This window comes from Heloderma suspectum, chromosome 1 (assembly GCF_057233095.1).
Source record: "Heloderma suspectum isolate Gila_16-S chromosome 1, 16-S_ref, whole genome shotgun sequence".
Taxonomy (NCBI): domain Eukaryota; kingdom Metazoa; phylum Chordata; class Lepidosauria; order Squamata; family Helodermatidae; genus Heloderma; species Heloderma suspectum.
This window is the reverse complement of record NC_139458.1, coordinates 433,297,904-433,322,059: the sequence shown is the minus strand read 5'-3', so window position 1 is coordinate 433,322,059 and position 24,156 is coordinate 433,297,904. Positions and strand designations below refer to the sequence as shown.

Below are 24,156 nucleotides of genomic sequence, written 5' to 3'. Positions count from 1 at the left end.
ACAAACAGAAAAGAAAAGAAAAGAAAAGGTTTTGCTGATCTTTTTCTGGCTCTTCTGCCTTTTCACCACAAGATGACATCACCTACCAAGAAGAGCTCCAAACTCGGTGAGAAAAAAAGAAAGGGCGCCTTCGGTAAGGCATATCAGAGTCATCTGGAATCCAGCTGTCCATCGCAAGGCACCACCCTCACTCGACCTTGAGGAGCTGATGGTTGCTCCTGGCTCCAATAGTGAGGGGTTCACAAGAGGGCCAGCAGTCTCCAGGCATAGCCTATGTGTGCGCCCCACTGTTGCCGCAGCTACCACAACGCTGCAAACAGAAGCAGGTCAGAGCGGAGCCCTTGTGGAACGGGATTACGCAGGATCTCGTGCCCTCCCCATCGTTCCTGCCTCGGAAGAGGCCAACCCAGACACCAATCTGGAGGAGTCTGTGAGGGCAACTAAGCACTCCTGTGGGCAACTGGGAACGGGAGGAAGCTGGGATGCGCCCATTGTTTTCCCGCCAAAGATCAGTTTCCTTTTCCCAGGATAGTGCAGCCTGCATTTTGCAAACACAGCCTTTTCCAAGGGATAATATGAAGGCAAAGCAACCCCCAGGTGCCCCCTCCTCCCCCACAGGAGATTCGGCTGAACATCAGCCTCTCCCTCTCCAGGATCAGGCTTTGTTGAAAACAATTCAACAGGCCACTGGGGATCGGCTCAGCTCTCTGATCAACGAGGGGGATGTAAAAAATGCTGGGAAAGGACTCCTTCCTCCTTCTTCTCCTTCCCCACAGCCAAATTAAAAAACAAAAGAGGGCACTTCAGGCCAAGCTCTCTAAGCTGCCAGATCAAACTAAACAGATCAAACTTCTGTTGAATCAGCTCCTGATTCTCCCGACCCTCGCCTCATGGTCAAGGGAAAACATCATAAGTCAAAAGGAATCTCACCTGAGCACCCTTCTGACTCAGATTCTCTTGCTTTGATAGATGGATGGTCAGGTGAATGGTCAGATTCTGGGATGAGGAAAAGGTTCCTCTTGTGCAAGCACCGAGCCATTACTGACCCCTAGAGGGACGCCATTTTTTTCCCTCGGTGTTTTCCTGGCAGACTGTATAGTGGGGTGGTTTGCCATTGCCTTCCCCAGTCCTAACTACCTTTCCCTCAGCAAGCTGGGTACTCATTTTACCGACCTCAGAAGGATGGAGGGCTGAGTTGACCTGAGCCAGCTACCCGAGACTCGGCTTCTGCTTCTCCTTTTGCCTTCAGTCTTTCCCAGCATCACGGTCTTTTCCAGAGAGTTTTCTCTTCGCATTAGGTGGCCAAAATATTTGAGCTTCAGCTTCAGTATCTGTCCTTCCAATGAGCACTCAGGGTTGATTTCCTTTAGGTTTGACTGATTTGACCTCCTTGCAGTCCAGGGGACTCATAAAAGTCTTCTCCAGCACCACAGTTTGAAAGCATCAATTCTTCGGCGCTCAGCCTTCATGGATCACTGCCTTGTTGTGGCGAAGGGGCTTGCGTAACTCAGTGAAGCCATAAGCTATGCCATGCAGGGCCACCCAAGATGGACAGGTCATGGCGGAGAGTTCTGACAAAATGTGGTCCACTGGAGAAGGAAATGGCAACCCACTCCAGTATTCTTGCCAAGAAAACCCCATGGAATGTATCACAAGGCTAAAAGATATGATGCCGGAAGATGAGCCCCTCAGGTCAGAAGGTGTCCAATATACTACTGGGGAAGAGCAGAGGGTATTTCCAAGTAGTGCCAGAAAGAGTGAAGTGGCTGGGCCAAAGCCGAAAGGACACTCAGCTGTGGATGTGTCTGGTGGTGAAAAGAAAATCCGATGCTGTAAAGAACAATATTGTTTAGGAACCTGGAATGTCAGATCAATGAATCAAGGTAAGCTGGAGGTGGTCAAACATGAGATGGCAAGATTGAACATTGACATTTTGGGAATCAGCGAACTCAAATGGACAAGCATGGGTGAATTTAATTCAGGTGACCATCATATCTACTACTGTGGGCAAGAATCCCTTAGAAGAAATGGAGGAGCACTCATAGTCAACAAAAGGGTGGGAAAAGCAGTACTGGGGTACAATCTTAAAAATGATAGAATGATCTCAGTACGAATCCAGTATGAAAACATTCAACATCACAGTAATTCAAGTCTATGCCCCAAACACTGATGCCGAAGAAGCTGAGGTTGATCGGTTCTATGAAGACCTACAACACCTTCTAGAACTAACACCAAAAAAAGATGTCCTCTTCATCATAGGGGATTGGAATGCTAAAGTAGGAAGTCAAGAAATCACTGGGATAACAGGCAGGCATGGCCTTGGTGTACAAAATGAAGCAGGACAAAAGCTAATAGAGTTTTGCCAAGAGAACACGCTGATCATAGCAAACACTCTTTTCCAACAGCACAAGAGGCGACTCTACACATGGACATCACCAGATGGTCAATATCGAAATCAGATTGATTATGTCCTTTGCAGCCAAAGATGGAGAAGCTCTATACAGTCAGTCAAAACAAGACCTGGAGCTGACTGTGGCTCAGATCATGAGCTGCTTCTTGCAAAATTTCAGCTTAAATTGAAGAACGTCGGGAAAACCACTAAACCATTCAGGTATGACCTAAATCATATCCCTGATGAATATACAGTGGAGGTGAGGAATAGATTTCAGGGATTACACCTGATAGACAGAGTGCCTGAGGAACTATGGACGGAGGTCCATAACATTGTTCAGGAGGCAGCAACTCAATCCATCCCCAAGAAAAAGAAATGCAAGAAAGCCAAGTGGCTGTCTGATGAGGCTTTACAAGTAGCTGAGGAAAGAAGGGATGCGAAAAGCAAGGGAGAAAGGGGAAGATATACCCAACTGAATGCAGAGTTCCAAAGAATAGCAAGGACAGACAAGAGGGCCTTCTTAAATGAACAATGCAAAGAAATCGAGGAAAACAACAGAATGGGAAAGACTAGAAATCTCTTCAAGAAAATTGGAGATCTCAAGGGAACGTTTTGTGCAAAGACGGGCATGATAAAGGACAAAGAAGGCAGGGTCCTAACAGAAGCAGATGAGACTAAGAAGAGGTGGAAAGAATACACAGAAGAACTATACAGGAAAGATCTGAATGTCCCTGATAGCCATGATAGTGCGGTCACTGAACTTGAGCCGGACATCCTCGAGAGTGAAGTCAAGTGGGCCTTAGGAAGCATTAGTAACAACAAAGCTAGCAGAGATAACAGTATTGCAGCTGAGCTATTTAAAATCCTAAAAGATGATGCTGTTAAAGTGCTGCATTCAATATGCCAACAAATTTGGAACACTCAACAATGGCCACAAGACTGGAAAAGGTCAGTTTACATTCCAATTCCAAAGAAGGGCAACGCCAAAGAGTGTTCAAACTACCGCACAATTGCGCTCATTTCACATGCCAGCAAGGTGATGCTCAAAATTCTACAAGCTAGGCTTCAGCAGTATGCGAACCGAGAACTACCGGAAGTACAAGCTGGGTTTCGAAGAGGCAGAGGAACTAGAGATCAAATCGCCAACATTCGCTGGATCATGGAGAAAGCAAGAGAATTCCAGAAAAACATCTATTTCGGCTTCATTGACTATGCTAAAGCCTTTGATTGTGTGGATCACAACAAACTGTGGCAAATTCTTAAAGTGATGGGAGTACCAGACCACCTTACCTGTCTCCTGAGAAATCTGTACGAGGGTCAAGAAGCAGCAGTAAGAACCAGACATGGAACAACCGATTGGTTCAAAATTGGGAAAGGAGTACGACAAGGCTGCATATTGTCACCCTGCTTATTTAACTTATATGCAGAGTACATCATGAGAAACGCTGAGTTGGATGAATCACAGGTCAGAATTAAGATTGCCGGGAGAATTATCAACAACCTCCGATATGCAGACGATACCACCCTAATGGCAGAAAGCGAAGAGGATCTTAAGAGCCTCTTGTTGAGGGTGAAAGAGGAGAGTGCAAAAGCTGGTTTGAAACTCAACATTAAAAAAACGAAGATCATGGCATCTGGCCCCATCACTTCCTGGCATGTAGAAGGGGAAGAAATGGAAGCAGTGACAGATTTTACTTTCTTGGGCTCCAGGATCGCCGCAGACAGTGACTGTAGCCATGAAATTAAAAGACGCTTGCTCCTTGGGAGGAAAGCTATGGCCAACCTAGACAGCATAGTAAGAAACAGAGACATCACCTTGCTGACAAAGGTCCGTCTAATCAAAGCTATGGTTTTCCCAGTAGTAATGTATGGCTGTGAGAGCAAGAGTTAAACGGTAGTGTCTTTTGCATAGAGCACCCTTCTATCTCTTTGTAATCATAGCATGTTACATATTTAATTTCTGTACCGGATATTCCTTTCCCTTTACTGTTCTTTATAAACCAGTTATATCTCAACACTTTCTGTGTGGCATGTTTCATTTGTTTAACCAGTTGAAAGGATAGCCACTATTTTCCTGCTTAAGGATGACGATACATTTTCAAACATATTGAACTTTAAGAAGAGACAGTTTAAGGGACAGTTCCTCGATACTGACTTTTAAAAGGGGACATTTGTGCTCATTTCCCCCCCCCCTTTCTCATTTGTCACTTTCTCACTGACCCTGGCACTGAATGTGTGAGGCTGGGATTTTTTGCCCCAACATGCATCACTTTACACTTGCTTACATTGAACCGCATTTATTTTATTTTATTTTATTTATTAAATTTATTAATCGCCCATCTGACTGGTCACCCAGCCACTCTGGGCGATGTACAACCCACCATAAAACAATTTAAAACAATAAAATTTTACCATTTTTTTTTTTAAATACCCTAACCCACCCCAAATGCCTGCCTGAACAACCACATTTTTAATGCACGACGGAAGCTCATTAAAGAGGGGGCATGACGGAGTTCCCTAGGGAGGGAGTTCCACAGAGTGGGGGTCACCACAGAGAATGCCCTCTCCCTCGTCCCCACCAGTCTAGCTGTCCAGTTAGATGCCCATTCTCCAAGTTTGGAGAGATCCTTTTGGAGCTCTTCACAATCCCTGTTTGTTTTAAGCACTGTAAATAATTTGGTGTCATCTGCAAACTTGGCCACTTCACTGCTCACTCCAAATTCCAGATCATTTATGAACAGGTTGAAGAGCATCTGTGCTAATACAGATCCCTGTGGGACCCCACTATTTACTTCCCTTAATTGGGATAATTTACCATTTATTCCCACTCTCTGTTTTCTGCTCTTTAACCAGTTACTGATCCATAAGAGGACCTGTCCTCTTATTCCGTGACTGCTAAGTTTGCTCAGGAGTCATTGGTGAGGGACTTTGTCAAAAGTCTTTTTGAAGTCCAAGTAAACACTGTCTACCAGATCACCCCGTCTACATGTTTATTGACACTCTCAAAGAACTCTAAAAGGTTAGTGAGACAGGACTTACCCTTGTGGAAGCTGTGCTGATTCTTTTTCAGCAGGGCTTGTCCTTCTATATGCTTATAATTTTATAATGCCTTCAACCAATTTACTTGAAACAGATATTAAGCTAACCACCCTGTAATTTCCTGGATCCCTCTTTGAAAATTGGTGTTAGATTGGCCATCTTCCAGTCTTTGTGTGTAGTGAGGCTGATCTTAGGGACATGTTGCATATTTTGGTTAGAAGATCAGCAATTTCATATTTGAAGTTCTTTGAGAACTCTATGATGGATACCATCTGGGCCCAGTGCTATTTGCTTTCAATTTATCAATGAGGTTGAGAACTTCATCTTTTGCCACCACTATTTGCCTCAGTTTCTCAGACTCCCTTCCTGAAAACATCAGTTCAGGCACAGGTATTTGTCCTATATCTTCTGCAGTGAAGATGGATGAAAATAAATCATTCAGTTTCTCTGCACTCTCCTTGTCCTCTTTTAACTCCGTTGTCATCCAATGGTCCAACTGCCTCCCTAGCTGGTTTTCTGCTTCTGATATATTTAAAGAATTCTTTATTGTTGGCCTTGATGTTGTTAGCGATATGCTCTTCAAAATGTTTTTTTTGCATCCCTTATTGTCTGCTTACATCGCATTTGTACAAGCTTATGCTGCCTTTTGTTTTCCTCTCTTGGGCAAGACTTCCATTTTCTGAAGGTAGCTCTCTTTTCCCTAATAGCCCCCTTAACCCTGCTTGTTAACCATGCCAGTGACCTCTTGGACTTGGTGCTACCTTTCCTAAGCCATGGTATACATTTTAGCTGGGCTTCTCTTATTGTGGGTTTGAGTAAACTCCCAGCATTTTGAAGGGATTTAATCCTCTTGACTCCCCCTTTCAACTTCTTTTTCACCAATTCCCTCGTTTTAGAGAGGTTTCCTCTTTTGAGGTCAAAGGTGATTATGTTGGACTTTCTGGGCAATTTCCCACTTTAATATGTATTAAATCTGATAGCACTGTGATCGTTGCTTCCAATTGGTTCAACAACATTTACATCTGTACTTTCTCATCGCTCTGGTTCTCTTGTTCCTTCCCATCCCTACATGCAAAAACAAAATTCTCACATATCCCTACCGTAAAACATAATGCTGTTTTATGCGCACTGATGATGCATTATAAATTAATAGGTCCTTGTTATTTCTTGGAGCTTCCCCAGACTCCTCCCCCCTGGTTTACAAACACAGTCCGGGAGATAAAAACTTAAAACAGTCTTTCAATGTAGTTTGAAGAGCCCTCTAAATAAAAAGGGAAGAAGAATAAAAAGGGAAGTAAAAACTGAAAACTGGAGGAGCTCATTAGTCAGGCTGCCAGAACACTACCATCTCTGACCGGAAACCTTGGGTAGGATGTTGTTTTGCCCCTCCTCACTCAGCAAACAAAATCAGAGGGCATCTCTACACCAGCCCCAAATCCTGCATTTAAAATGGGGCTTCCGGCTTCTGTTTAAATGCAGGATCACAACGGACTCCCTTTTTCACGTGCTTCCTTTCCCCCCACCCCCTTCCCCCTCCTTCTCCCTGTATCTGAGTCTTTCATTATCTTTCGTTGATCTCGCCCCTCTTCTTGCCGCTTTAACTCTTTTCATGGAGGAAACTAAAGCAGAACACAAGGGGGGAATTTGATAGCTCATTATCTGCGATCTATTTAAAAATGGAACAAAGGGCATTTAGTGCAGGAGACGCCGTGGAGGTTCATGGCGTCATGTAAAGAGCTGGCAAACTTACATGAAGGAGCCATCTCAACAGTAGGATAAAAGCTCTGTGTGAAAGAGCCCAGAGACAGAAAAACCTCAGAGACAGAAAACCAAGCTCCAGCCTTAGCTCCCAGACTTGGGGGACCCTCGAGCACAACATCATCATAGCCGCCCCCCCAGCCTGGAAGTGGCAAGATATGCAAAGTGAGAATTTTCGTAGACTGCATTGCTTCTTCTTAGATACGTTGTGCAAAGCAGGAATAGAAATGGAACTAATTCCCCAGGGAGGTGGTGGCCTCTCCCACACTGGATGCATTCAAGTTGAAGCTGGACAGCCACCTGTCAGGGATGCTTTGACTTGGATTCCTGCATTGAGCAGGGGGTTGGACTTGATAGTCTTGTAGGCCTCTTCCAACCCCACTGGTCTATGATTCTATGAAATATTGTTAGAGCAGGGGGCCTGTGATGTCCGCCTCTCCTTTTACTAAGGTTTTCCACCATCATCCCTTCATGCCTAGGATAATAAGCCTCTGCAGTGAGACATCACTGCCAAATCAGTTGTACCCACTGACTTAGCTAACTTTTTACCCAGCCACAATTCTTGCCAAGTGTGTCAAATGGATCACCATTGTAGTGTAGTGGTGAGAGTGACGGATTGGGAGCCGGGAGATCCAGGTTCTAGTCCCCCCTTGGCCATGGAAGCTCACTGGGTGACTTTGGGCCAGTCACAGCCTCTCAGCCCAACCTACCTCACAGGGTTGTTGTTGTGAGGATAAAACAGAGAGGAGGAGGATAACGTAAGCCGCCTTGGGTTCCTTGCAAGAGGAAAAAAGGCGGGATATAAATGCAATAAATAAATAAATAAATAACTGTTATTTCTGATTTGGGACATGGGTGCTGGCTAATAGGTGGTCATGTATGAGGTAGAGTAAATGAAGACCAAGCTGGCACCCGGATTTAACTCGGACAAATCAAATAGAAGTTTATTATTTACAAGCTGTTGTTTTGGTGTTGTAGATCATAGAATCATAGAATAGTGGGGTTGGAAGGGGCCTATAAGACCATCAAGCCCAACCCCCTGCTCAGTGCAGGAATGTTACTATTCTTTACATTGATGTTGTTAATTAGCCTAAGCCTGCCCCACTGCCCCTCTAAATCCTCCCCCCACATCCAAGATGGTGCTCTGTCCAACTCCCCACCCTACCTCAACACAGAACTACCTGACTAAACAGAAAACCAAACCTTCTTGAGACATCCCTCCCACACTGGTAGAACTAGTTCAGCTAATCACACACAACCCCTATCTTGCCCACAGTTAACTCTTTCCCACTTGTACATTCGTTTCTTGCTTAACTAAATACATTAATATTAAATACAATAAAACAGATGAACATAACAAGCAGGTGATTTTGTCACAGGGCCCTTTGCCTGTCTTGACACCCTGGGAAATGGCCAAACTTGTCTCCCCCCCCCCCGGACCCTACCCATCTCACTGTTTGATTAATGAATTTCTGGATGTACCAAATAAAACATTAAAGTACAAGCAGAAACATCAGTAAAACAGTGCTTGGGATTTAGTCATTAGTCAGGAAACGCTCTCCTGAAAAACAAGTCTTCACTCAGCTAATGCCCCAAACAAAGCAACATAGATGCATGCCAGATCTCAGCTGGGAGGGCGTTCCATAGGGTTGGAGTCCACACAGTGAGGACCCTAGTCCTGATGGTTTCCAAGAGGATACCCATGTGTAACCATTAACCTGGGGAAATCAAGGAGATCTTTGCCTGGTACCAAAAGGATACTAGAGTTGGAGCATAACTGAGGAGAGAATTCCTTAGGCTGTGGGCCACAGCTAGGAAGGTCAGGTCCTCAGTCACCACCTGATTTACCTCAGCGGGTGGGATCAGGCAGAGCAGGGCCACCATGGATGACCTCAACACACTGGGATGCTGATGTGGAGGCAGACATCCCTTGCACTATCCTACTTCCAAGCTGTGAAACTGTTTTAAAGGCAAATACCAGCACCTTGACTTATACTTGGAAATGGACCAGTAACCTGTGAAGGATGTTTAAGAATGTGGTCCCAATGACTGGTTGTGGTGAAACGCCTGACGGCTGTGCTTTGGATTAGCTGACACTTCCAAATAATCTTCAAAGGAAGCCCCATGTAAAACACATTGTAGTAGTCTAGTCTAGAGATGACTACAGCATGAATAACCGTGGCTAGGGTATATCTCTGGAAGGAAGCACAGCGAGCATACAAGCCTCAGATGATGCAAGGCACTCTGGAACTGTGATGCCACTGATACCTCCAGTGACAAAGCTGGATTGCGGAGAAACCCCCACCCCCATTGTGCACTTGGGACTTTAAGGGGAATGAAACTCCATCTAGAACAGGCAGAGCTCCACCTCCCTGGATAGTTGAACCACAGTGCCTCTGTCTCATCCAGACTGAACTTTAGTTTAATAGTCCCCATCCAGTCCATTATCTCAATGTGATAAGAAAGACCTCGGAGAGACAGTTTAGCATCTCTCCATTCTTTGAGGAAGCTAGATGTTTTTCCAGCTTGGCCTTAAACAAGAGATAGCTGGCTCATCACAGAGGCTCGTGTTATTGTCAGAGATAGTCCCAGACACAATTAGTCTCTCAAAACAAAACCTGTCTGTCTCTTGTTCAGCTCACAGACAAGACTCATTGTCTTCTCCTCCTCCTCCCACCACCACCCTTTCTCCTGTCTTTGGTTCACTTTTATATGTTTCCCATTGTTGCTTGGGCTCATGAGCTGCACATGGCATCCCACTCCCACCTCATTTGGAAATGACGCAACTACTTCCAGGTGGAGTAGTGAGGCTAGCCAAACTTCCACCCATGCATGGCCTCTCACACATACTTCTGTTCCACCATAGGCTCTGGTGTGCAAGAGCTGGAACCTTTGAAGGCCTGCCATGAACATTTTGCAGATAAAGGTACTCCCATCCATTCTGACTCACATGCCATCGTTCTGACATAATGAGATATAGGTGGAGCTAGAATACAGCCTAGTCATGTTGGTATGGGTACTTTCCACCTGGTACATCCTGAAGACATGGGCAAACTGCTTGGAGGTTTGAAGCATAGCCATGTTTCCTTGATCCTTGCTCTTCCTGGCTATTGAAATCTGCCAAGGCTGGGTTGGAGAAATGGAGGCGGCCAATGCTTCTTTGAGGGCTGGCACAATTAGGGATGTTGTAGATGCTCGACTGGGTCCAGGAGTCCATCAGCCCTCCCTCGCCTGCAACCCCTGGACCATGCCCACTGAGCCCCTGCCCTTGCTCACCCCTGCTTGCATCCTCCCGGACATACCTCAACCCATCCAGAGAGTGCCCGCCATTTTGCTGCTTTCTTTCTTTTTTACAGAAAAAAAGGGAGCTTAAAAAATGTGCATATTTTAGAGGCATAATGGCCTCTAATTTGTGTGATATGCGCAATATTAGAGGCATGCCTCTAAAAAGGAGGCAAAATGGTGGGTGCTCACTGGATGGGCCCAGGGCAACTTGCTGAGCTCATGATGGCTTGAGCATGGGTCGGGGTGGTGGTGAGCGGGGTTAGGATGGGTGCCCGGGGAACCCAAGCTGGGGTGGGTTTGCACATCCCTAGGCATGATCCCTGTGGCCATGAAGGAAGCAGTGGTGAGGCCCTTTTTCAAGAAACTAGGTTTTGTTCAGTCATCTGGGATTCCCAGATGCCCCCACCCCCTTTCCCCGGCCAGTAAAGCTTTTGTGTTTTCCCAGCATTTGTGCAGTGTCTTCCCCATTAGAAAAGGTAGAAATGCTTTAAATTAAGCATTTATAAGGCTTTCCATTAAATTATGCTGATTTGGGGGGCATTTTGGCCCCTTTTGCCTTCAGTCCCACCCACCACTGGAATGTGGTCCCCAAGAGCTTCTCTGAAATAGAATTCAGTTCTTGGTATGAAAGAGGTTCAACAACCGTGATTCAGATCCATTCAAATCTGCTAGGCAGTGGGCTCCTGTGACAGTTTCCAGTTGCACTGGTTGCCAGTTTATTTCTGGGCGCAATTCAAAGTGCTGGTATTAGCCTTAAAGCCTTAAATGTGCAGGTTAGTTGAAGGACAGGCTCACCCATTCCAACCTGTCCACATTCTGGTATCAGCACTGGAGGCTCAACTCATGTGCCCACATGTAATAGCAATTAGGCTACCATGCACAAGGGGTATGGCCTTTTTGGTAGTAGCCCCCTGCTTATGGAAACCCCCTGCTTTTGGTAGTAGCTCCCTGCTTATGGAAGTCTGTTCTAATTGATTTCCACCAAGCCCCATCATTACAGGCCTTCAAGCAGGCCCTAAAGACTCACCTCTTTACTTTGGTCTATAATTGAGTTATGACTCTACTGGGGCTATTCTGTATATGGTACTATCTGATTTTAACTGTTAATCCTATCACTGTTTTAATTGTTGTACTTATTGTTTTATCATGTTTGCTGTCTTTATCGCGTTTTGTTGTAAACTGCCTTGGGAGGGTTTACCCCAAAGGTAACTTATAAATCAGCCTATATAAGGCCTTATATATCATTCCACCTGGGCACACAGCAAGAATATCCCCCCCGCCCCGATGTGTGCTAGCAACCATGGCCAGGTAGCACCAGGTGTTCCCCCCTACTCTGGGAATATGGGGGCATCTCATCACATGGACAACCAGGCAATCTGCATAGCTCCAAGCTCTTCCTGCTTGCAGAGGTAGCCTGATGAAGGTTCTGGGGCAACAATGATGGAAAATGTCCACTCCCCCGGTCTTGCCCTCTATGACTTAGATGCTGCTGCTGATCTCTTCATATGATATTGAGATAGTGGATGCGTCTGATCATCAGGAATGAATCTGAGCATGTGGAGATATCTAGCAGCTCAGATTCAGAATGGGAACAGCCAGAACAGGGGGAGGCTCCCTCCCTAGTGACCTCAGATATGGCAAGGCTTTCTTCCCAAGACCCTGGCTCACAGATGGCTCAGCCTGAAGCCCATCCTCCTCCATGAGAACCCAGCTTTCAGGGGAGGAGGAGAGTGAGGGACATGACTTGAGGGATGCTAGGGTCCATCGCAGAGCGAAGCAAGAAAAGTTAGAGGTGGAGCTTGGATGTTCCACCAGGTTGGCTATGCATGAAAGCCTATGTAGGAGGGAGCCACTGTAGGGGAGCGGCTACCCTCCTAAGCTAGTCTGGCAGAGAAGTTCCTGTTCAAACTGCTGGCAACTTCTCTAACTTCCACTACAGCTCCTCTATTGATGTTTGTAATTGTGTGGAGTAGCTGTTTGCTTTGTAGCCTGAGAGTTTCCCAGAATTTGCGTTTGTAAATCTGGTCATTAACTAATAGAGTAGTGAGCCTGAAGCCTGGTAACCTGGAGTGTGTTGATTGTGAAAGAGGAGGATGAAGGAACGTGGCACTGATCACAGAACACCCATTTCCCAAAAGACAAATGGTGAGACACAAAGAAAAGAAAGTCACCTGAGAACCTAAGTATAAGGCAGAGGTGGGGCTGAAGCTCCAAAACACAAAAACACTATTATGAATCCAAATAAAGATGGTGCTGGAAGCCGCAGCGGAGGAACTCTATAGGAGCTATCCAAGGTGCTGAGCCATATGCCTAAAGTAGGTTTCAGCACCCCGGATAGCTTCTTTAGTCTTCTGGCTGGTTCTGACTGAAACTTAAAGTGGATTCACTGCCCCACTGAAAATGGAGTTACCAACCTCCTCTGGGAGGCAGCATTTTGCTTTGCAGCATGTCAACAATTATTTTTTAACAACATAAGAAGAAACTCAATTTCAGGAGGGGCAGGAAGTCTGGTGGATGCCAAGAGATGTGTCTACAGGCTCCACATTGGAGACCCCATATCTATCTATCATCTATCATCTATCTATCTATCTATCTATCTATCTATCTATCTATCTATCTATCTATCATCTATCTACACACACACACACACACACACACACACACACCAGGCATTTCCCTCACAGCAGCCTGCAAAAGGAGGAAAATGTTAGCCAAGAAGAAGAACATTCACATTCTAGTCCAAACTGTTAGCAGTTTCAGATAACAGAAAAGTGACCAGAAAGAGCACTTGTTTGTTTGGTTATAATCAAACATTCCCAACAGCAGTGCTTGAAATTTGTAGGATACAGGCCAGAAACTCTGATACATCTTTTCCCCCTTTGCCATGATCCAGCAACATTGAACATGCCATCCACCTAGATTCAAGAGGCAACTGAATCAGATTTGCCAGGCCAAGGTATTTTCATCCAGGGGTACTTCTACATGAAGCCCTCTTCGTGCTACCAGTCACAAAGTATTGCACAGTTTCCATCCTCCCCCCCCCCATTGGATTTTCTGCAGTAAAGAAAGGGACTGAAGAAGTGGTGGGAAAACACAGGAGGGTTACAAGTGGAAGACAATGACATCTGGACCCCCAGTAAAATTCTGTGAATGAGGAAGGTTGGCAGGACAATAAAAGCCTCATCTGGAAGCAATTCTAGGGCTTTCATTGTGGTGCCGCTGCTACCTGACATGTTCCCTTCGTTTTCTTTTTCAAACAGAGGGCAATTCAGGGCCATTTTTAGATGTTATTGAAAAATCCATGCATTTACAAGTGCCATGCCGAAATTCTCTCCCATTTTTTTTTTTACCATTCTCATTCAGTCTGATAGACAAGAAATTGCTTTTGAAAAGAAATTCAATGGTGAAGAAATTTCAGATAAATTCTCATGGCTTTGGTTTCTTGGGCTTCCCTTACCTAGAAGGTGGCCAAGGACTGAGCACAAGTGTCCTGTCTTTCATTGTACAATCATGAATCCTGTAGCTTCCTCAGCTTCCTTCCCTTCAGTTAAAGCCCAGTGGAAGGCATCATGAGGGAATTCCTCCCATAGGGCCTTTTCAGACCAGGAGGTGCGGGCAGTCTGTGATTAGGTAAGCTCAAGAACACCACAAAAATAGAATTGTAAAACACCCTGAGAATGAGGAAGAACAATGGAAGCCTCTTTCATGGGGGAAGAAAACTTTCAGGAAACTGGAGGACAGATTTTGGCTCAGCATTAACTCTACCTCTTCCCTTCAGCTAGATAGAACACTGCCTCCCCCCCCCCACATTGTGGTGAATGTGAAATGGGGGCCAATCTGCCAACACAGTTGATGCTGTTACAGTACGAAAAACTCAACCCCCTTATGAAAAAAAGAAAGAAGCTGTGCGACAAGCCCTGTCAATGGGGAGCCCTTCGTGGGAGAAGCTGTTGAGACGTTCTCCTCCCGCTGGAGAAAGTCAGTGAAATTGTCTCCCAAATTTGTCTGCCCACAAATAAGGTGGAGAATTTTGTGCATAGCTCTATTTACCATTTACACATCAGCAGAAAACATACAGGATATAGGTCTGCAAGATGTGAATGGCTGTACAGGACAATTCCTATGAGGAATCCAGCCAAATTATCCAGATATGCTTCGTGTAGGATGGGAGAGAGATGCTGAGATCAGAAATGTTTAAAAGGAAAGTTACAGGAAACTTCTGCCTACACTTTGTATGTGTGCCAATCTGACGCATGGTTTGCGTGTCAATATACAGCCCACCTCTATAAATAGTGAGAATTTTCCCGTTTTATCCATATTCATCATCACTTTGCCTTAGACCAGTTTACCTTCAGTAGCCTTGGGATCTCAGAGGAAGTGTCTGCCATGAAGGTTCTTTACTTCCTCTTTGCTCTGGTTGTCCTGCTTTTCCCTGTTTCTGCACGTAAGCAAGTAGTTTAAGTTGGCGATTGTAAAAACAAAACAGAGAGAGAGAGAGACAGAGACACAGAGAGAGAGAGATTTCAGGGATTTTAATGAACAAGAAACTGTTGATTTTACTTTTGCATTATTGTGCTGTGACCCTAAGCGTAATTACTGAAAGCAAGTTCTATAAAAGTCAGTGACATTTAGAGCCAAAGCAGACGTTACTATTCTTCCGTATCTAACAGCGATGTCTTGTTCTCATTTTTACTCTAGAGTAGGCACAGGGCCTTGATCCATATTGTGACCCTGGCATGGGGTGTAGGGGGCTTTCCTCTCCCCCACCCCACTATAAGCCCCATCCAGATCAGGGGCCCTGCATATACTCTAGGATAAAAATGGGAAAAGGTGTAGCTAATAGGAATGTCTGTTTTGGCCATTTCCATTTAGCAAGGGCACAATCCTATGCATGTTTAGACAGAATAAAATCCCTACAACTCCCAGCATTCCCCAGCCTGCGTGGCTGGCTGGGGAATGCTGGGGGTTGTAAGACTCCTTTCTGTCCAGACATGCATAGGACTGCACCCTAAATGTGTTTAAGATTCAGGTGTCAGCCATACTCATGAATGATGTTTAAAAATAAAAATAAAAATCAGCAACACAGGGTTTGGATGGCCAAATTAGTCAAGCTGGGAGGGAGATTTTGCCCAGTCAGTTTAGAGTTAGAGACCTCCCAGTGAAGTCCTCATGGCATCCAAAGAGCACCTCTGTAGCAGGTGCTGGCAAGGGCCATAGCTCAGAGCACATGGTTTGCATGCTAAGTTCACGGGTTCAGTCCCTGGCATTTGCAGGTGTGTTTGGGAAAGACCACTGCCTGAAACTTGGGAGAGTGGCTGTCAGTGTCGACAATACTGGGCTAGATGGACCAAGGGTCTGAGTCAGTACAAGGCAGCTTCTCATGTTCCTACCTCTGACTGCAACCCTGGAGAGATGCCACTAGTCATAATGGGCTAGGCCAGGAGTGTTTAACCTCAGGCTCATGGGCCAAATCTGGTCTACGAGGGTTCTGCAGAGGGCCAAGTTCCCTTTGCCTGCCCCCACCCCCCTAACTGCCAAACATCTGGCAGTTTCCCACTTTTGCACATTTCTGCTCCATTGTATTGTATAAGGGTGAAATGCCTCTAAAGTAAGAGCTTTAAGCTAAAATGTGCTGGATGTTTGTTTGTTTATTTGTTTGATTGTTTGTTTGTTTTGCCTTTGGGTCTGCCCACCACTGGAAATGTGGCCCCCAACACCTGTCCAAATTTGAATTTGGCACTTGCTCTGAAAGAGGTTTGGCATCCCTTGGCTAGATGGACAAACGTCTGACATGGCATAGGGAATCTTCTTAAGTGTTGCTATAATATGGACTGTGCCTGGAGAAATGAAAGAGATTATTACAGAAGGTCCAAGGAAATATGTGAGAATGTTGATCAGAAATGGCCCAATCAGAACTTTTCTTTCTGAGTACATTGTTCTAAATTTGTAGCCATGATTTTTTTTCTCTCTCTCCTTCTTTCCAGGACAAGATCTCACTAACAAGCAAATTCTTGGTACCTTTCATGTGGTCCGAGCTAAGCTTTGTCGAAAGGTGGGAGGTTTCTGTATTGCTCGATTTTCACACTGCCCCTCCAACGAAATAATTCTGATCAAGTGTCATTCTGGCCAAAAATGCTGCAAGCGTTAGCGATCCTCAGATAAATACGAGTGAATGTTCATGAATAAGCTTGACTTCCTGATAAAAGAGATGGATCTTCATAATTGCTTGAGGAAGTAAAGAGAGCTCTACTTCTGCTAAGGCAGACATGGATAAAGTAGTGTGATCCACTCCTTAAATGCATGTTGAAAATACACATTTGAAATCCTATTTTTAAGCTATCTGTTTCAAAATATGATTCAGTTCCAATGACATTGTTGGATGTTCTTGGTGTTCTTTGCTCAGGATTGAAGTTTTAACATTCTTGGACAAGAAGTTGGAACATATGATGGCTTTTCAACTCCAGGTAGTGTTGGATGATGCTGATAATTTAGATCTGTTCCAATCTGCTAGATGGTTGTATCATGTGACACCTATATTTTACCAGTTGCACTGATTGCCAGTAAGTTTCCAGTCCCAATGTGAAGGGCTGCTATTGGCCTTTAAGGCCTTAAATGGGTTGAGTGAAGGATTCTTGAAGGACAGACTTACCGGAACCAAGCTGCCCACATCCTGAGATCAGCATCAGGGGCTCTATTTCTGTGCCCACCTGTATGAGCTGGCATGCACAAGGGGTACACCCTTCTTAATTTATTTATTTCTTACATTTATATCCCACCTTTTCCTCCAAGGAGCTCAAGGTGACATACATTTTTCTCCCTCTCTCATAATACTAGGACCCGGGCTCATCCCATGACTGGTGGGAGTTTCAGCACAGATTAAAGGAAGGACTTCTTCACATAGCTCATAGTTAAACTATGGAATTCACTTCCACAAGATGTAGTGATGACCACTAATTTGGATGGCTTTAAAAGGGGATTGGACAAATTCCTGGAGAAGGCTATCAATGGCTACTAGTCCTGATGGCTATTTGCTACCTCTAGTACCAGAGGCAACATGTCTCTGAACACCAGTTACTGGGGAATATGGGCAGGAGAATGCTGTTGCACTCACATCCTGCATGTGGATTTCCCATGGGCAGCTGTTTGGCCACTGTGTGAACAGCATGGTGGACTAGATGGACCCTTGGCTTGATCCAGCATGACTCTTCTTATGTTGTTACATGATCCTCCTCCCGTCCATTTTATCCTCACAACAACCCTGTGAGGCAGGGTTAGGCTGACAATGTCAGGGACTCACCCAAAGACACCCAGTGAGCTTCATGGCAGACTAGGACTTGAACCCAGGTCTCATTCCAACGCTCTAACCATTACATCACACTGGCTTTCTTGGTAGTAGCCCCCATCTATGGAATTCCAGTTGATGTCTGCCAGGCCCCATCATTACAGGCCTTCAAGTAGGCCTGAAGTACTCACCTGTTTACTTTGGCCTATCACTGAGTTAGGATTTTCCTGGGGCCATTGTATATATGATGCTGTCTGTTTATAACTGATAATGTTATCAGTGCTTTTCTTATTGTTCTTATTGTTTTATTGTGTTTTGTGATGTTGATGTGATTTTGTTGTGATTCTGCCTTGGAAGGATTTACCATAAAAGGTGGCTTGTAAAACTTCCAAATGAATAAATAAAATACCAGTTCCAGGCACCAGTTCAGCACATTCCCTCCTTCACCTTACTCAGATATAAAGGAGGGATAGGGTTCATGGGATTATTTGGCATTGCTGCCTCCTGTTAAAAAGGCAGTTAGCAGAGAAAAACAAAAGGCAGAACAGAATGAGCATTTAACCAGTCCCACACGCACACACAATGGCCCTATTCAGACATCAGGCTAAGCCATGATGGTTGGCATTTTTGAGTTAACCATGATGTCTTTGCATGGTCTCTGAATGGTGTTTTCCCAGCCGTGGTGGTTTATTAACCATGGATTAACCATGCTCACTAACCACTTGCTGCAACATGGTTAGTGGCCCTAACCATGGCTTAGCGTGTTGTCTGAAGAGGCCCCTGTGGTTAACTGAGTGCTACCATACAGCTCTTCAGCCAGAGCAGCCAAAATTGGCCCAGCCACTCCTGCCAGCACTCTGGATCACCCAGGAGGGGAGGGGAGGGGAGGGGAGAGGGAGAGTGAGAGTGATTAAGCACACGTGCTTCCAGCAATGGAGGAAGGCAGGGAGGGAGGAAGGGAAGGAGCACAGGACATCACACGGTAGGCTATAGAGCTCCTAAGGCTGGCTATACCCCAAATTCCGGTGCATTAACTAGCTAACTGCAACACTGCCCCCTTCCTGTAACTTGGAGACAAGGTTGCAATAAACCCAACAAGGGTTAGGTGTCACCAGCGTATTAATGGCACTCCCCTCTAATAGCTCCCCCAATGGCTTTGAGTGCAGAATGAAAAGTATGGGAGATGAGCTAGAATTTTGCAAGACATTGTAGCATAAATGCCACAGGGTCAAGTGGGTCTTCCAGAACCACCTGCTAGAAATGGCTTCTGGGTAGGAATGGAACCACTGAAACAAGTTTCCCCAGTGCCCAGGCTAGGCAGCCTATGCAGATGCAATGATATCCTGGTCAATGGGTATGAAAAGCCACTGATAGGTGCAGGAGAATAAGTAGAGTTGCTTCAAACCATATTAAAATGGATCCAGGCAATCCATGTTATCCTAGAGTGCCTGAAGTTGAACCTGCTTGGGCAACTAGCCAAATATGGGATATTTATGAACAGTCATTGGTTGTTAGTAATTTCAGTCCTCAGGGACCATGGATGGCTTTTTCAGGACCAGCCTCAGAAATGTTTCAAGATGGCTGGGCCTGTCTCCTCTCATAACTTTCTGGATCCAGCTGGTGAACCCCCTCCTGCTAGATGTTATCAGTCGTGAAGGGCAAGGGTTGAGGAAACCGGTAGAAGGCAGAGCTTTTCCAAGCACCTTGTTGGCATCCTCAGTCCTCAACAACTGAAATGAATCCAATAAAACAAGATCAGATGGTGACCTGGACACCACCCTAGAGTGAGTTGCTAAACTAGTTGCATCCAAGTTGAAGAAGATATGAGTGATTTTATCCTTGAACTGTTCAGCAAACATGTCACAATATGCCTCTGAGACTTCATTCTCTGTCCCAGGCGAGCCAAGCTGTAACAGGACCTGAAGCACTCAGAAAAGCTCTGCTGGATGCAGCTATGTCCATCGCTGTGAAATCCAGCTCTTTTGGGGCTTGATGGACTCCCGCTGAGCACCCGACCCAGCTTGCATTGTGGACCAAGCTGTGTGGCTTTTTCCCGAAATCTGGGAACTTTTCTGTTTTTTTAATAAATGTGCATAAAAAGAAATTTGCGTAAATTGCAGCTGCAATTTGTGCAAATTACAGCCGAAAATCACACAAATTACGCACGTTTCTTTTTACACAAATGAACAAAACAACGGAAAATCTGTGAATTGTCCTGACTCCATGCAGATCAAGTTGGGCCAGCTTGCAGGGAAATTAGGCAAAGTTTGGGGAGGGGTGTGTGAGCTGGGTATTGTTTCTTACTTAAGTTCATACATGTTCAAATCAAGTTTTCTGCCACTCGATTCTAGCCATCCTCCAGCCAACTTCAGTGACTGGTACAAGGTGTTTTGTAATAAGCACCATTTAGGTCCAGCATGTATAGTGTGGTTAGATGTAAGGATGTCAGAGAAATCTGCAATGGAACCAAATGAGTATGGCTTTTGATGAATCCATCCAGCAGATTCTGCAGCAGACCAGCTTTCCCCGTCGGGCAGATTCCGTGGACTTGTGGACCTTTTTTCTAACTTTCCCGATTTTGCGCAAATTTTGTCTAAAAAAATATGCAAAACATTAAAACGTGTCAAAAAATGCACATCTCCCGATAGCTAAAATGTGAAAATGCACATTTTGGGGGATTTTGTGCATTTTGGGGGAATTTGCACATTTTCACATGTGAGAATTTGCATAAACTTGGAAACTACCCCCCCATCCCGTTGATGGACAGATGACAGAACGAAGGGCGCCTGATAATCCGCAAAACACAGACGGAACAGATTTTACACAATCCATACATCCCTAGTTAGATGGCTATCTCCCCACAACCCACCACATTTCTTTTAAAATGTAGACTCACACAATATCATCCAAAACAGGTTTCACCATAATAGGACAACTGTACTCAATTGTACAAGGGGGAGATGAAGCAAGGACTGCAGCATCAAATGTTCTTTACAGCTCAGATCTTAATCTGATCCAGAGAAAAATCAGAATTTGAGGGGTGGGGGGCTGTAGGCCATCTGGTTCAACACCCTGCCTGATGCAGTGGAGGCTGGTGGCTCCAATGTCAGTGTAGCGGTGAATCCACTCTGCATTTCAGCCAGAACCAGTCAGAACTCTAAAGTTTCGGCACCTTGGATAGCTGCTTTAGAGTTCTGGCTGGTCCTGGCTAAAAATCAGAATGGATTTAACGCACCACCAACATTGGAGACACCAGCCTCTACTGTGAATCATACAAGCAGTTATAGAATCATGGAGTTAGAGGGGTCCTGGAGGCCATCTAGTCCAGTCCTCTGCTCAATGCTGGAAATCCAGAGCTAGAACATCCCCAACAGATGGCTGTCCAGCCATTGCTTGAATATTTCAGAGTGGCAGAAAGCTCACCACCATCTAGGTAATTGGTTCCATTATTGTACTGCTGTTGCTACCAAGATGTTTCTCTGAACAATCAAATTAAATCTGCCCTCCTGTAACCTCAGCCCACTAGCTCTGGTGCTGCCCCTCTGGGGCAGTGGAGAACAAGTCCTGGTCCTCTTGTGAAAAGTAGGTAGGGCCGTATTTCCCCATCCCATTTTCCCTGGTGGGGCTTGAATGCCTATCTCCTGCTTCCCAGTGCCATGCCCTATGCAGTGAGCTCCTGGAGAGACAAGAGAACCTTTGCAACAAGGCACTGAAGAGACAGCGGGCTTCTAGAGGAAGAACCTGATGCAATCCACCTAAAGTGTAGGTGAGATCTGCTGATTCATTTAAGATGGCTATATGGTATTCCCCGTAGTCACCTATGGCTGTGAGAGCTGGACCATAAGGAAGGCTGAGCGAAGGAAGATAGATGCTTTTGAACTGTGGTGCTGGAGGAAAATTTTGAGAGTGCCTTGGACTGCAAGAAGATCAAACCAGTCCATACCCCAGGAAATAAAGCCAGACTGCTCACTTGAGGGAAGGATATTAAAGGCAAAACTGAAGTACTTTGGCCGCGTAATGAGAAGACAGGATACCCTGGAGAAGATGCTGCTGCTAGGGAATGTGGAAGGCAAAAGAAAGAGGGGCCGACCAAGGGCAAGGTGGATGGATAATATTCTGGAGGTGACGGGCTCGACCTTGGTGGAGCTGGGGGTGGCGACGGCCGACAGGAAGCTCTGGCGTGGGCTGGTCCATGCAGTCACGAAGAGTCGGAAGCGACTGACCAAATAAACAACAACAACAAATATATGACCTCCAGTCCGTATGCCTATGTGCACTAGCTGCTGGGGAACATGGGTGGGAGGGTGCTGATGCATTCATGTCCTGCTTGTGGGTTTCCTGTGGGCAGCTGGTTGGCCATTTTGTGAACAGGATGCTGGACTAGATGGACCTTGTTCTGATCCAGCATGGCTCTTCTTAAGTTCTTATGTTCTTTGTTGTTGTTGTTCAGTCATTCAGTCATGTCCGACTCTTCGTGACCCCATGGACCATAGCACACCAGGCCTTCCTGTCCTGTGCTCTCTCCCGGAGCGTGCTCAAGTCCATATTCATTGCATCAGTGATGCTATCTAGCCATCTCATCCTCCGCTGTCCCCTTCTCCTTTTGCCTTCAATCTTTCCCAGCATCAGGGTCTTTTCCAGAGAGTTTTCTCTTCGCATTAGGTGGCCAAAATATTTGAGCTTCAGCTTCAGTATCTGTCCTTCCAATGAGCAGTCAGGGCTGATTTCCTTTAGGATTGACTGATTTGACCTCCTTGCAGTCCAGGGGACTCGTAAGAGCTTCACTGAGTTACGCAAGCCCCTTCGCCACAACAAGGCAGTGATCCATGAAGGGGTCTTATGTTCTTAAGATGTACTTAAAAAGAAGAAGTTAGAAATGAGGTGGTGGCTGTATGGAGGTCAAAATGTAGGGCCAGGTCTGTGTGGAAACAAGAACTTGCAGAATTCAACCCTGTCCCTGAAATTCCTTCTTTCTGTAGTCAAAAGCAAATTGATCCACAACTTGATTCTGGGTACTAAGTGGTTCCTGGCAATTACACATGTAAAGCTCTATCACAGCTGTGCTGGACTACAACTCCCATTGCCCCCAACAAGCATGCCATTCTTGCTGGGGATGATAGGAATTGTGCTTGGATCATATCTCAAGGGTCCAACTGCTCTCTATATCCAACTATCCAAATTGCTTTGTGATCCTCACAGATTTCTATGAATTGCTGTACAATTTAAAGCTGGATAGAGCTGGAGTAGAGAACTGTGAACTAGGTGGACAAGTAGTTTGACCTGGAATAAGGCAGGCTTTTTCATTGTCTTCTTACTGACTCCCTAACTGATCCAAAATTGTGATTGCACCATTCTGGACTATTTGAATGATTATTATACATAATGACTGTGATTCTTTGTTCTCTTTGTTTTTAATAACTACACTTGGCAAATAATTTCTCCCTGAAGGGCTTTAGAACACCCAAAATGTCCCGGTATTTTCAATCCATCTTCTGTACATCTGATGGAATGATCTGTGTATCCATGTTTGGTACTGCTGTGTCCCTCTTTTTCAGTCCCTCACAATTTGGTGGCTGATGAGGCACCCTAGGTACAATTCACGGGGACACTCTCCTGTAATGAATAAGGGGTTTGTTTTGTTTCAATGTGGCCTGCACTGCAGGGCTTCCCAGTGGATGGTGGCACATGGATCAGACCTGCCCAACAACAGTCCCTTTAAAAATACCTGTAACTGTAAAGCTGTCAACGTGACAGCTTTGATAGCACCTCTTGCAAGAGTAGGGATATTTTTCCCCTCCCTTGAAAGATGGCATTTTCTGTCCTGGAACCAGGAAAGAAGTGTAAGTCCTCCTTGCTAAGTGCTGACCCACGGTTCTCTAAAGTAGATCTTCTGTTTGTCAGGTACATAGTGACATGTTGCACATTAGCTCGTATCTGCACTGCAATCTTTACAGCCCAGGCGTATGCATATTTACTTTGAAGCAAAAGGCACAGTGTTCAATGGGCTTTCTTCCAAATAAGTGTATCTAGCCTTGCAATTGTAACTGGTTCAAAACGAGACAAACTGTCACACCATTTCCCCAGGAATAGACTTCTCTGGGTTTTGTTGAGAGAGAGAACAATGCTTAATCATGTTTAAGTCTAGAGAGTAGACTTAAAAACTCAGGGTTTTTTGTATGTTATTGCTATAAGCCACCTTGGGAGGGCTTCTGCCCTGAAAGGTGGGCAAGAAATATTTTAAATCAATCCATCAATCAATGTCAATTTAACATTAAAAAAAAATACATAGACAATATCTGCCATTTAAAGATTGTAAGAAGAGCCATGCTGGATCAGATGGAGGATATGCTAAATATTCTAAACTCTGTCTCATCCAGCATTCTGTTCACACAATGGCATG

The 24,156-nt window shown here is 45.2% G+C and overlaps 1 protein-coding gene across 1 annotated transcript in view; it reads left to right on the top strand.

The window, feature by feature from the left end:
- The first annotated feature begins 72 nt into the window (after positions 1-72).
- The window catches only part of LOC146360327 (uncharacterized), a 58,372-nt gene continuing 34,288 nt past the window's right edge, over positions 73-24,156 (top strand). Inside the window, exons 1-2 of the mRNA XM_084823784.1 lie at positions 73-133; positions 300-430. Of these exons, the coding sequence (XP_084679910.1) occupies positions 73-133; positions 300-430 (192 nt within the window). The remainder of the gene's footprint in view (positions 134-299; positions 431-24,156) is intronic.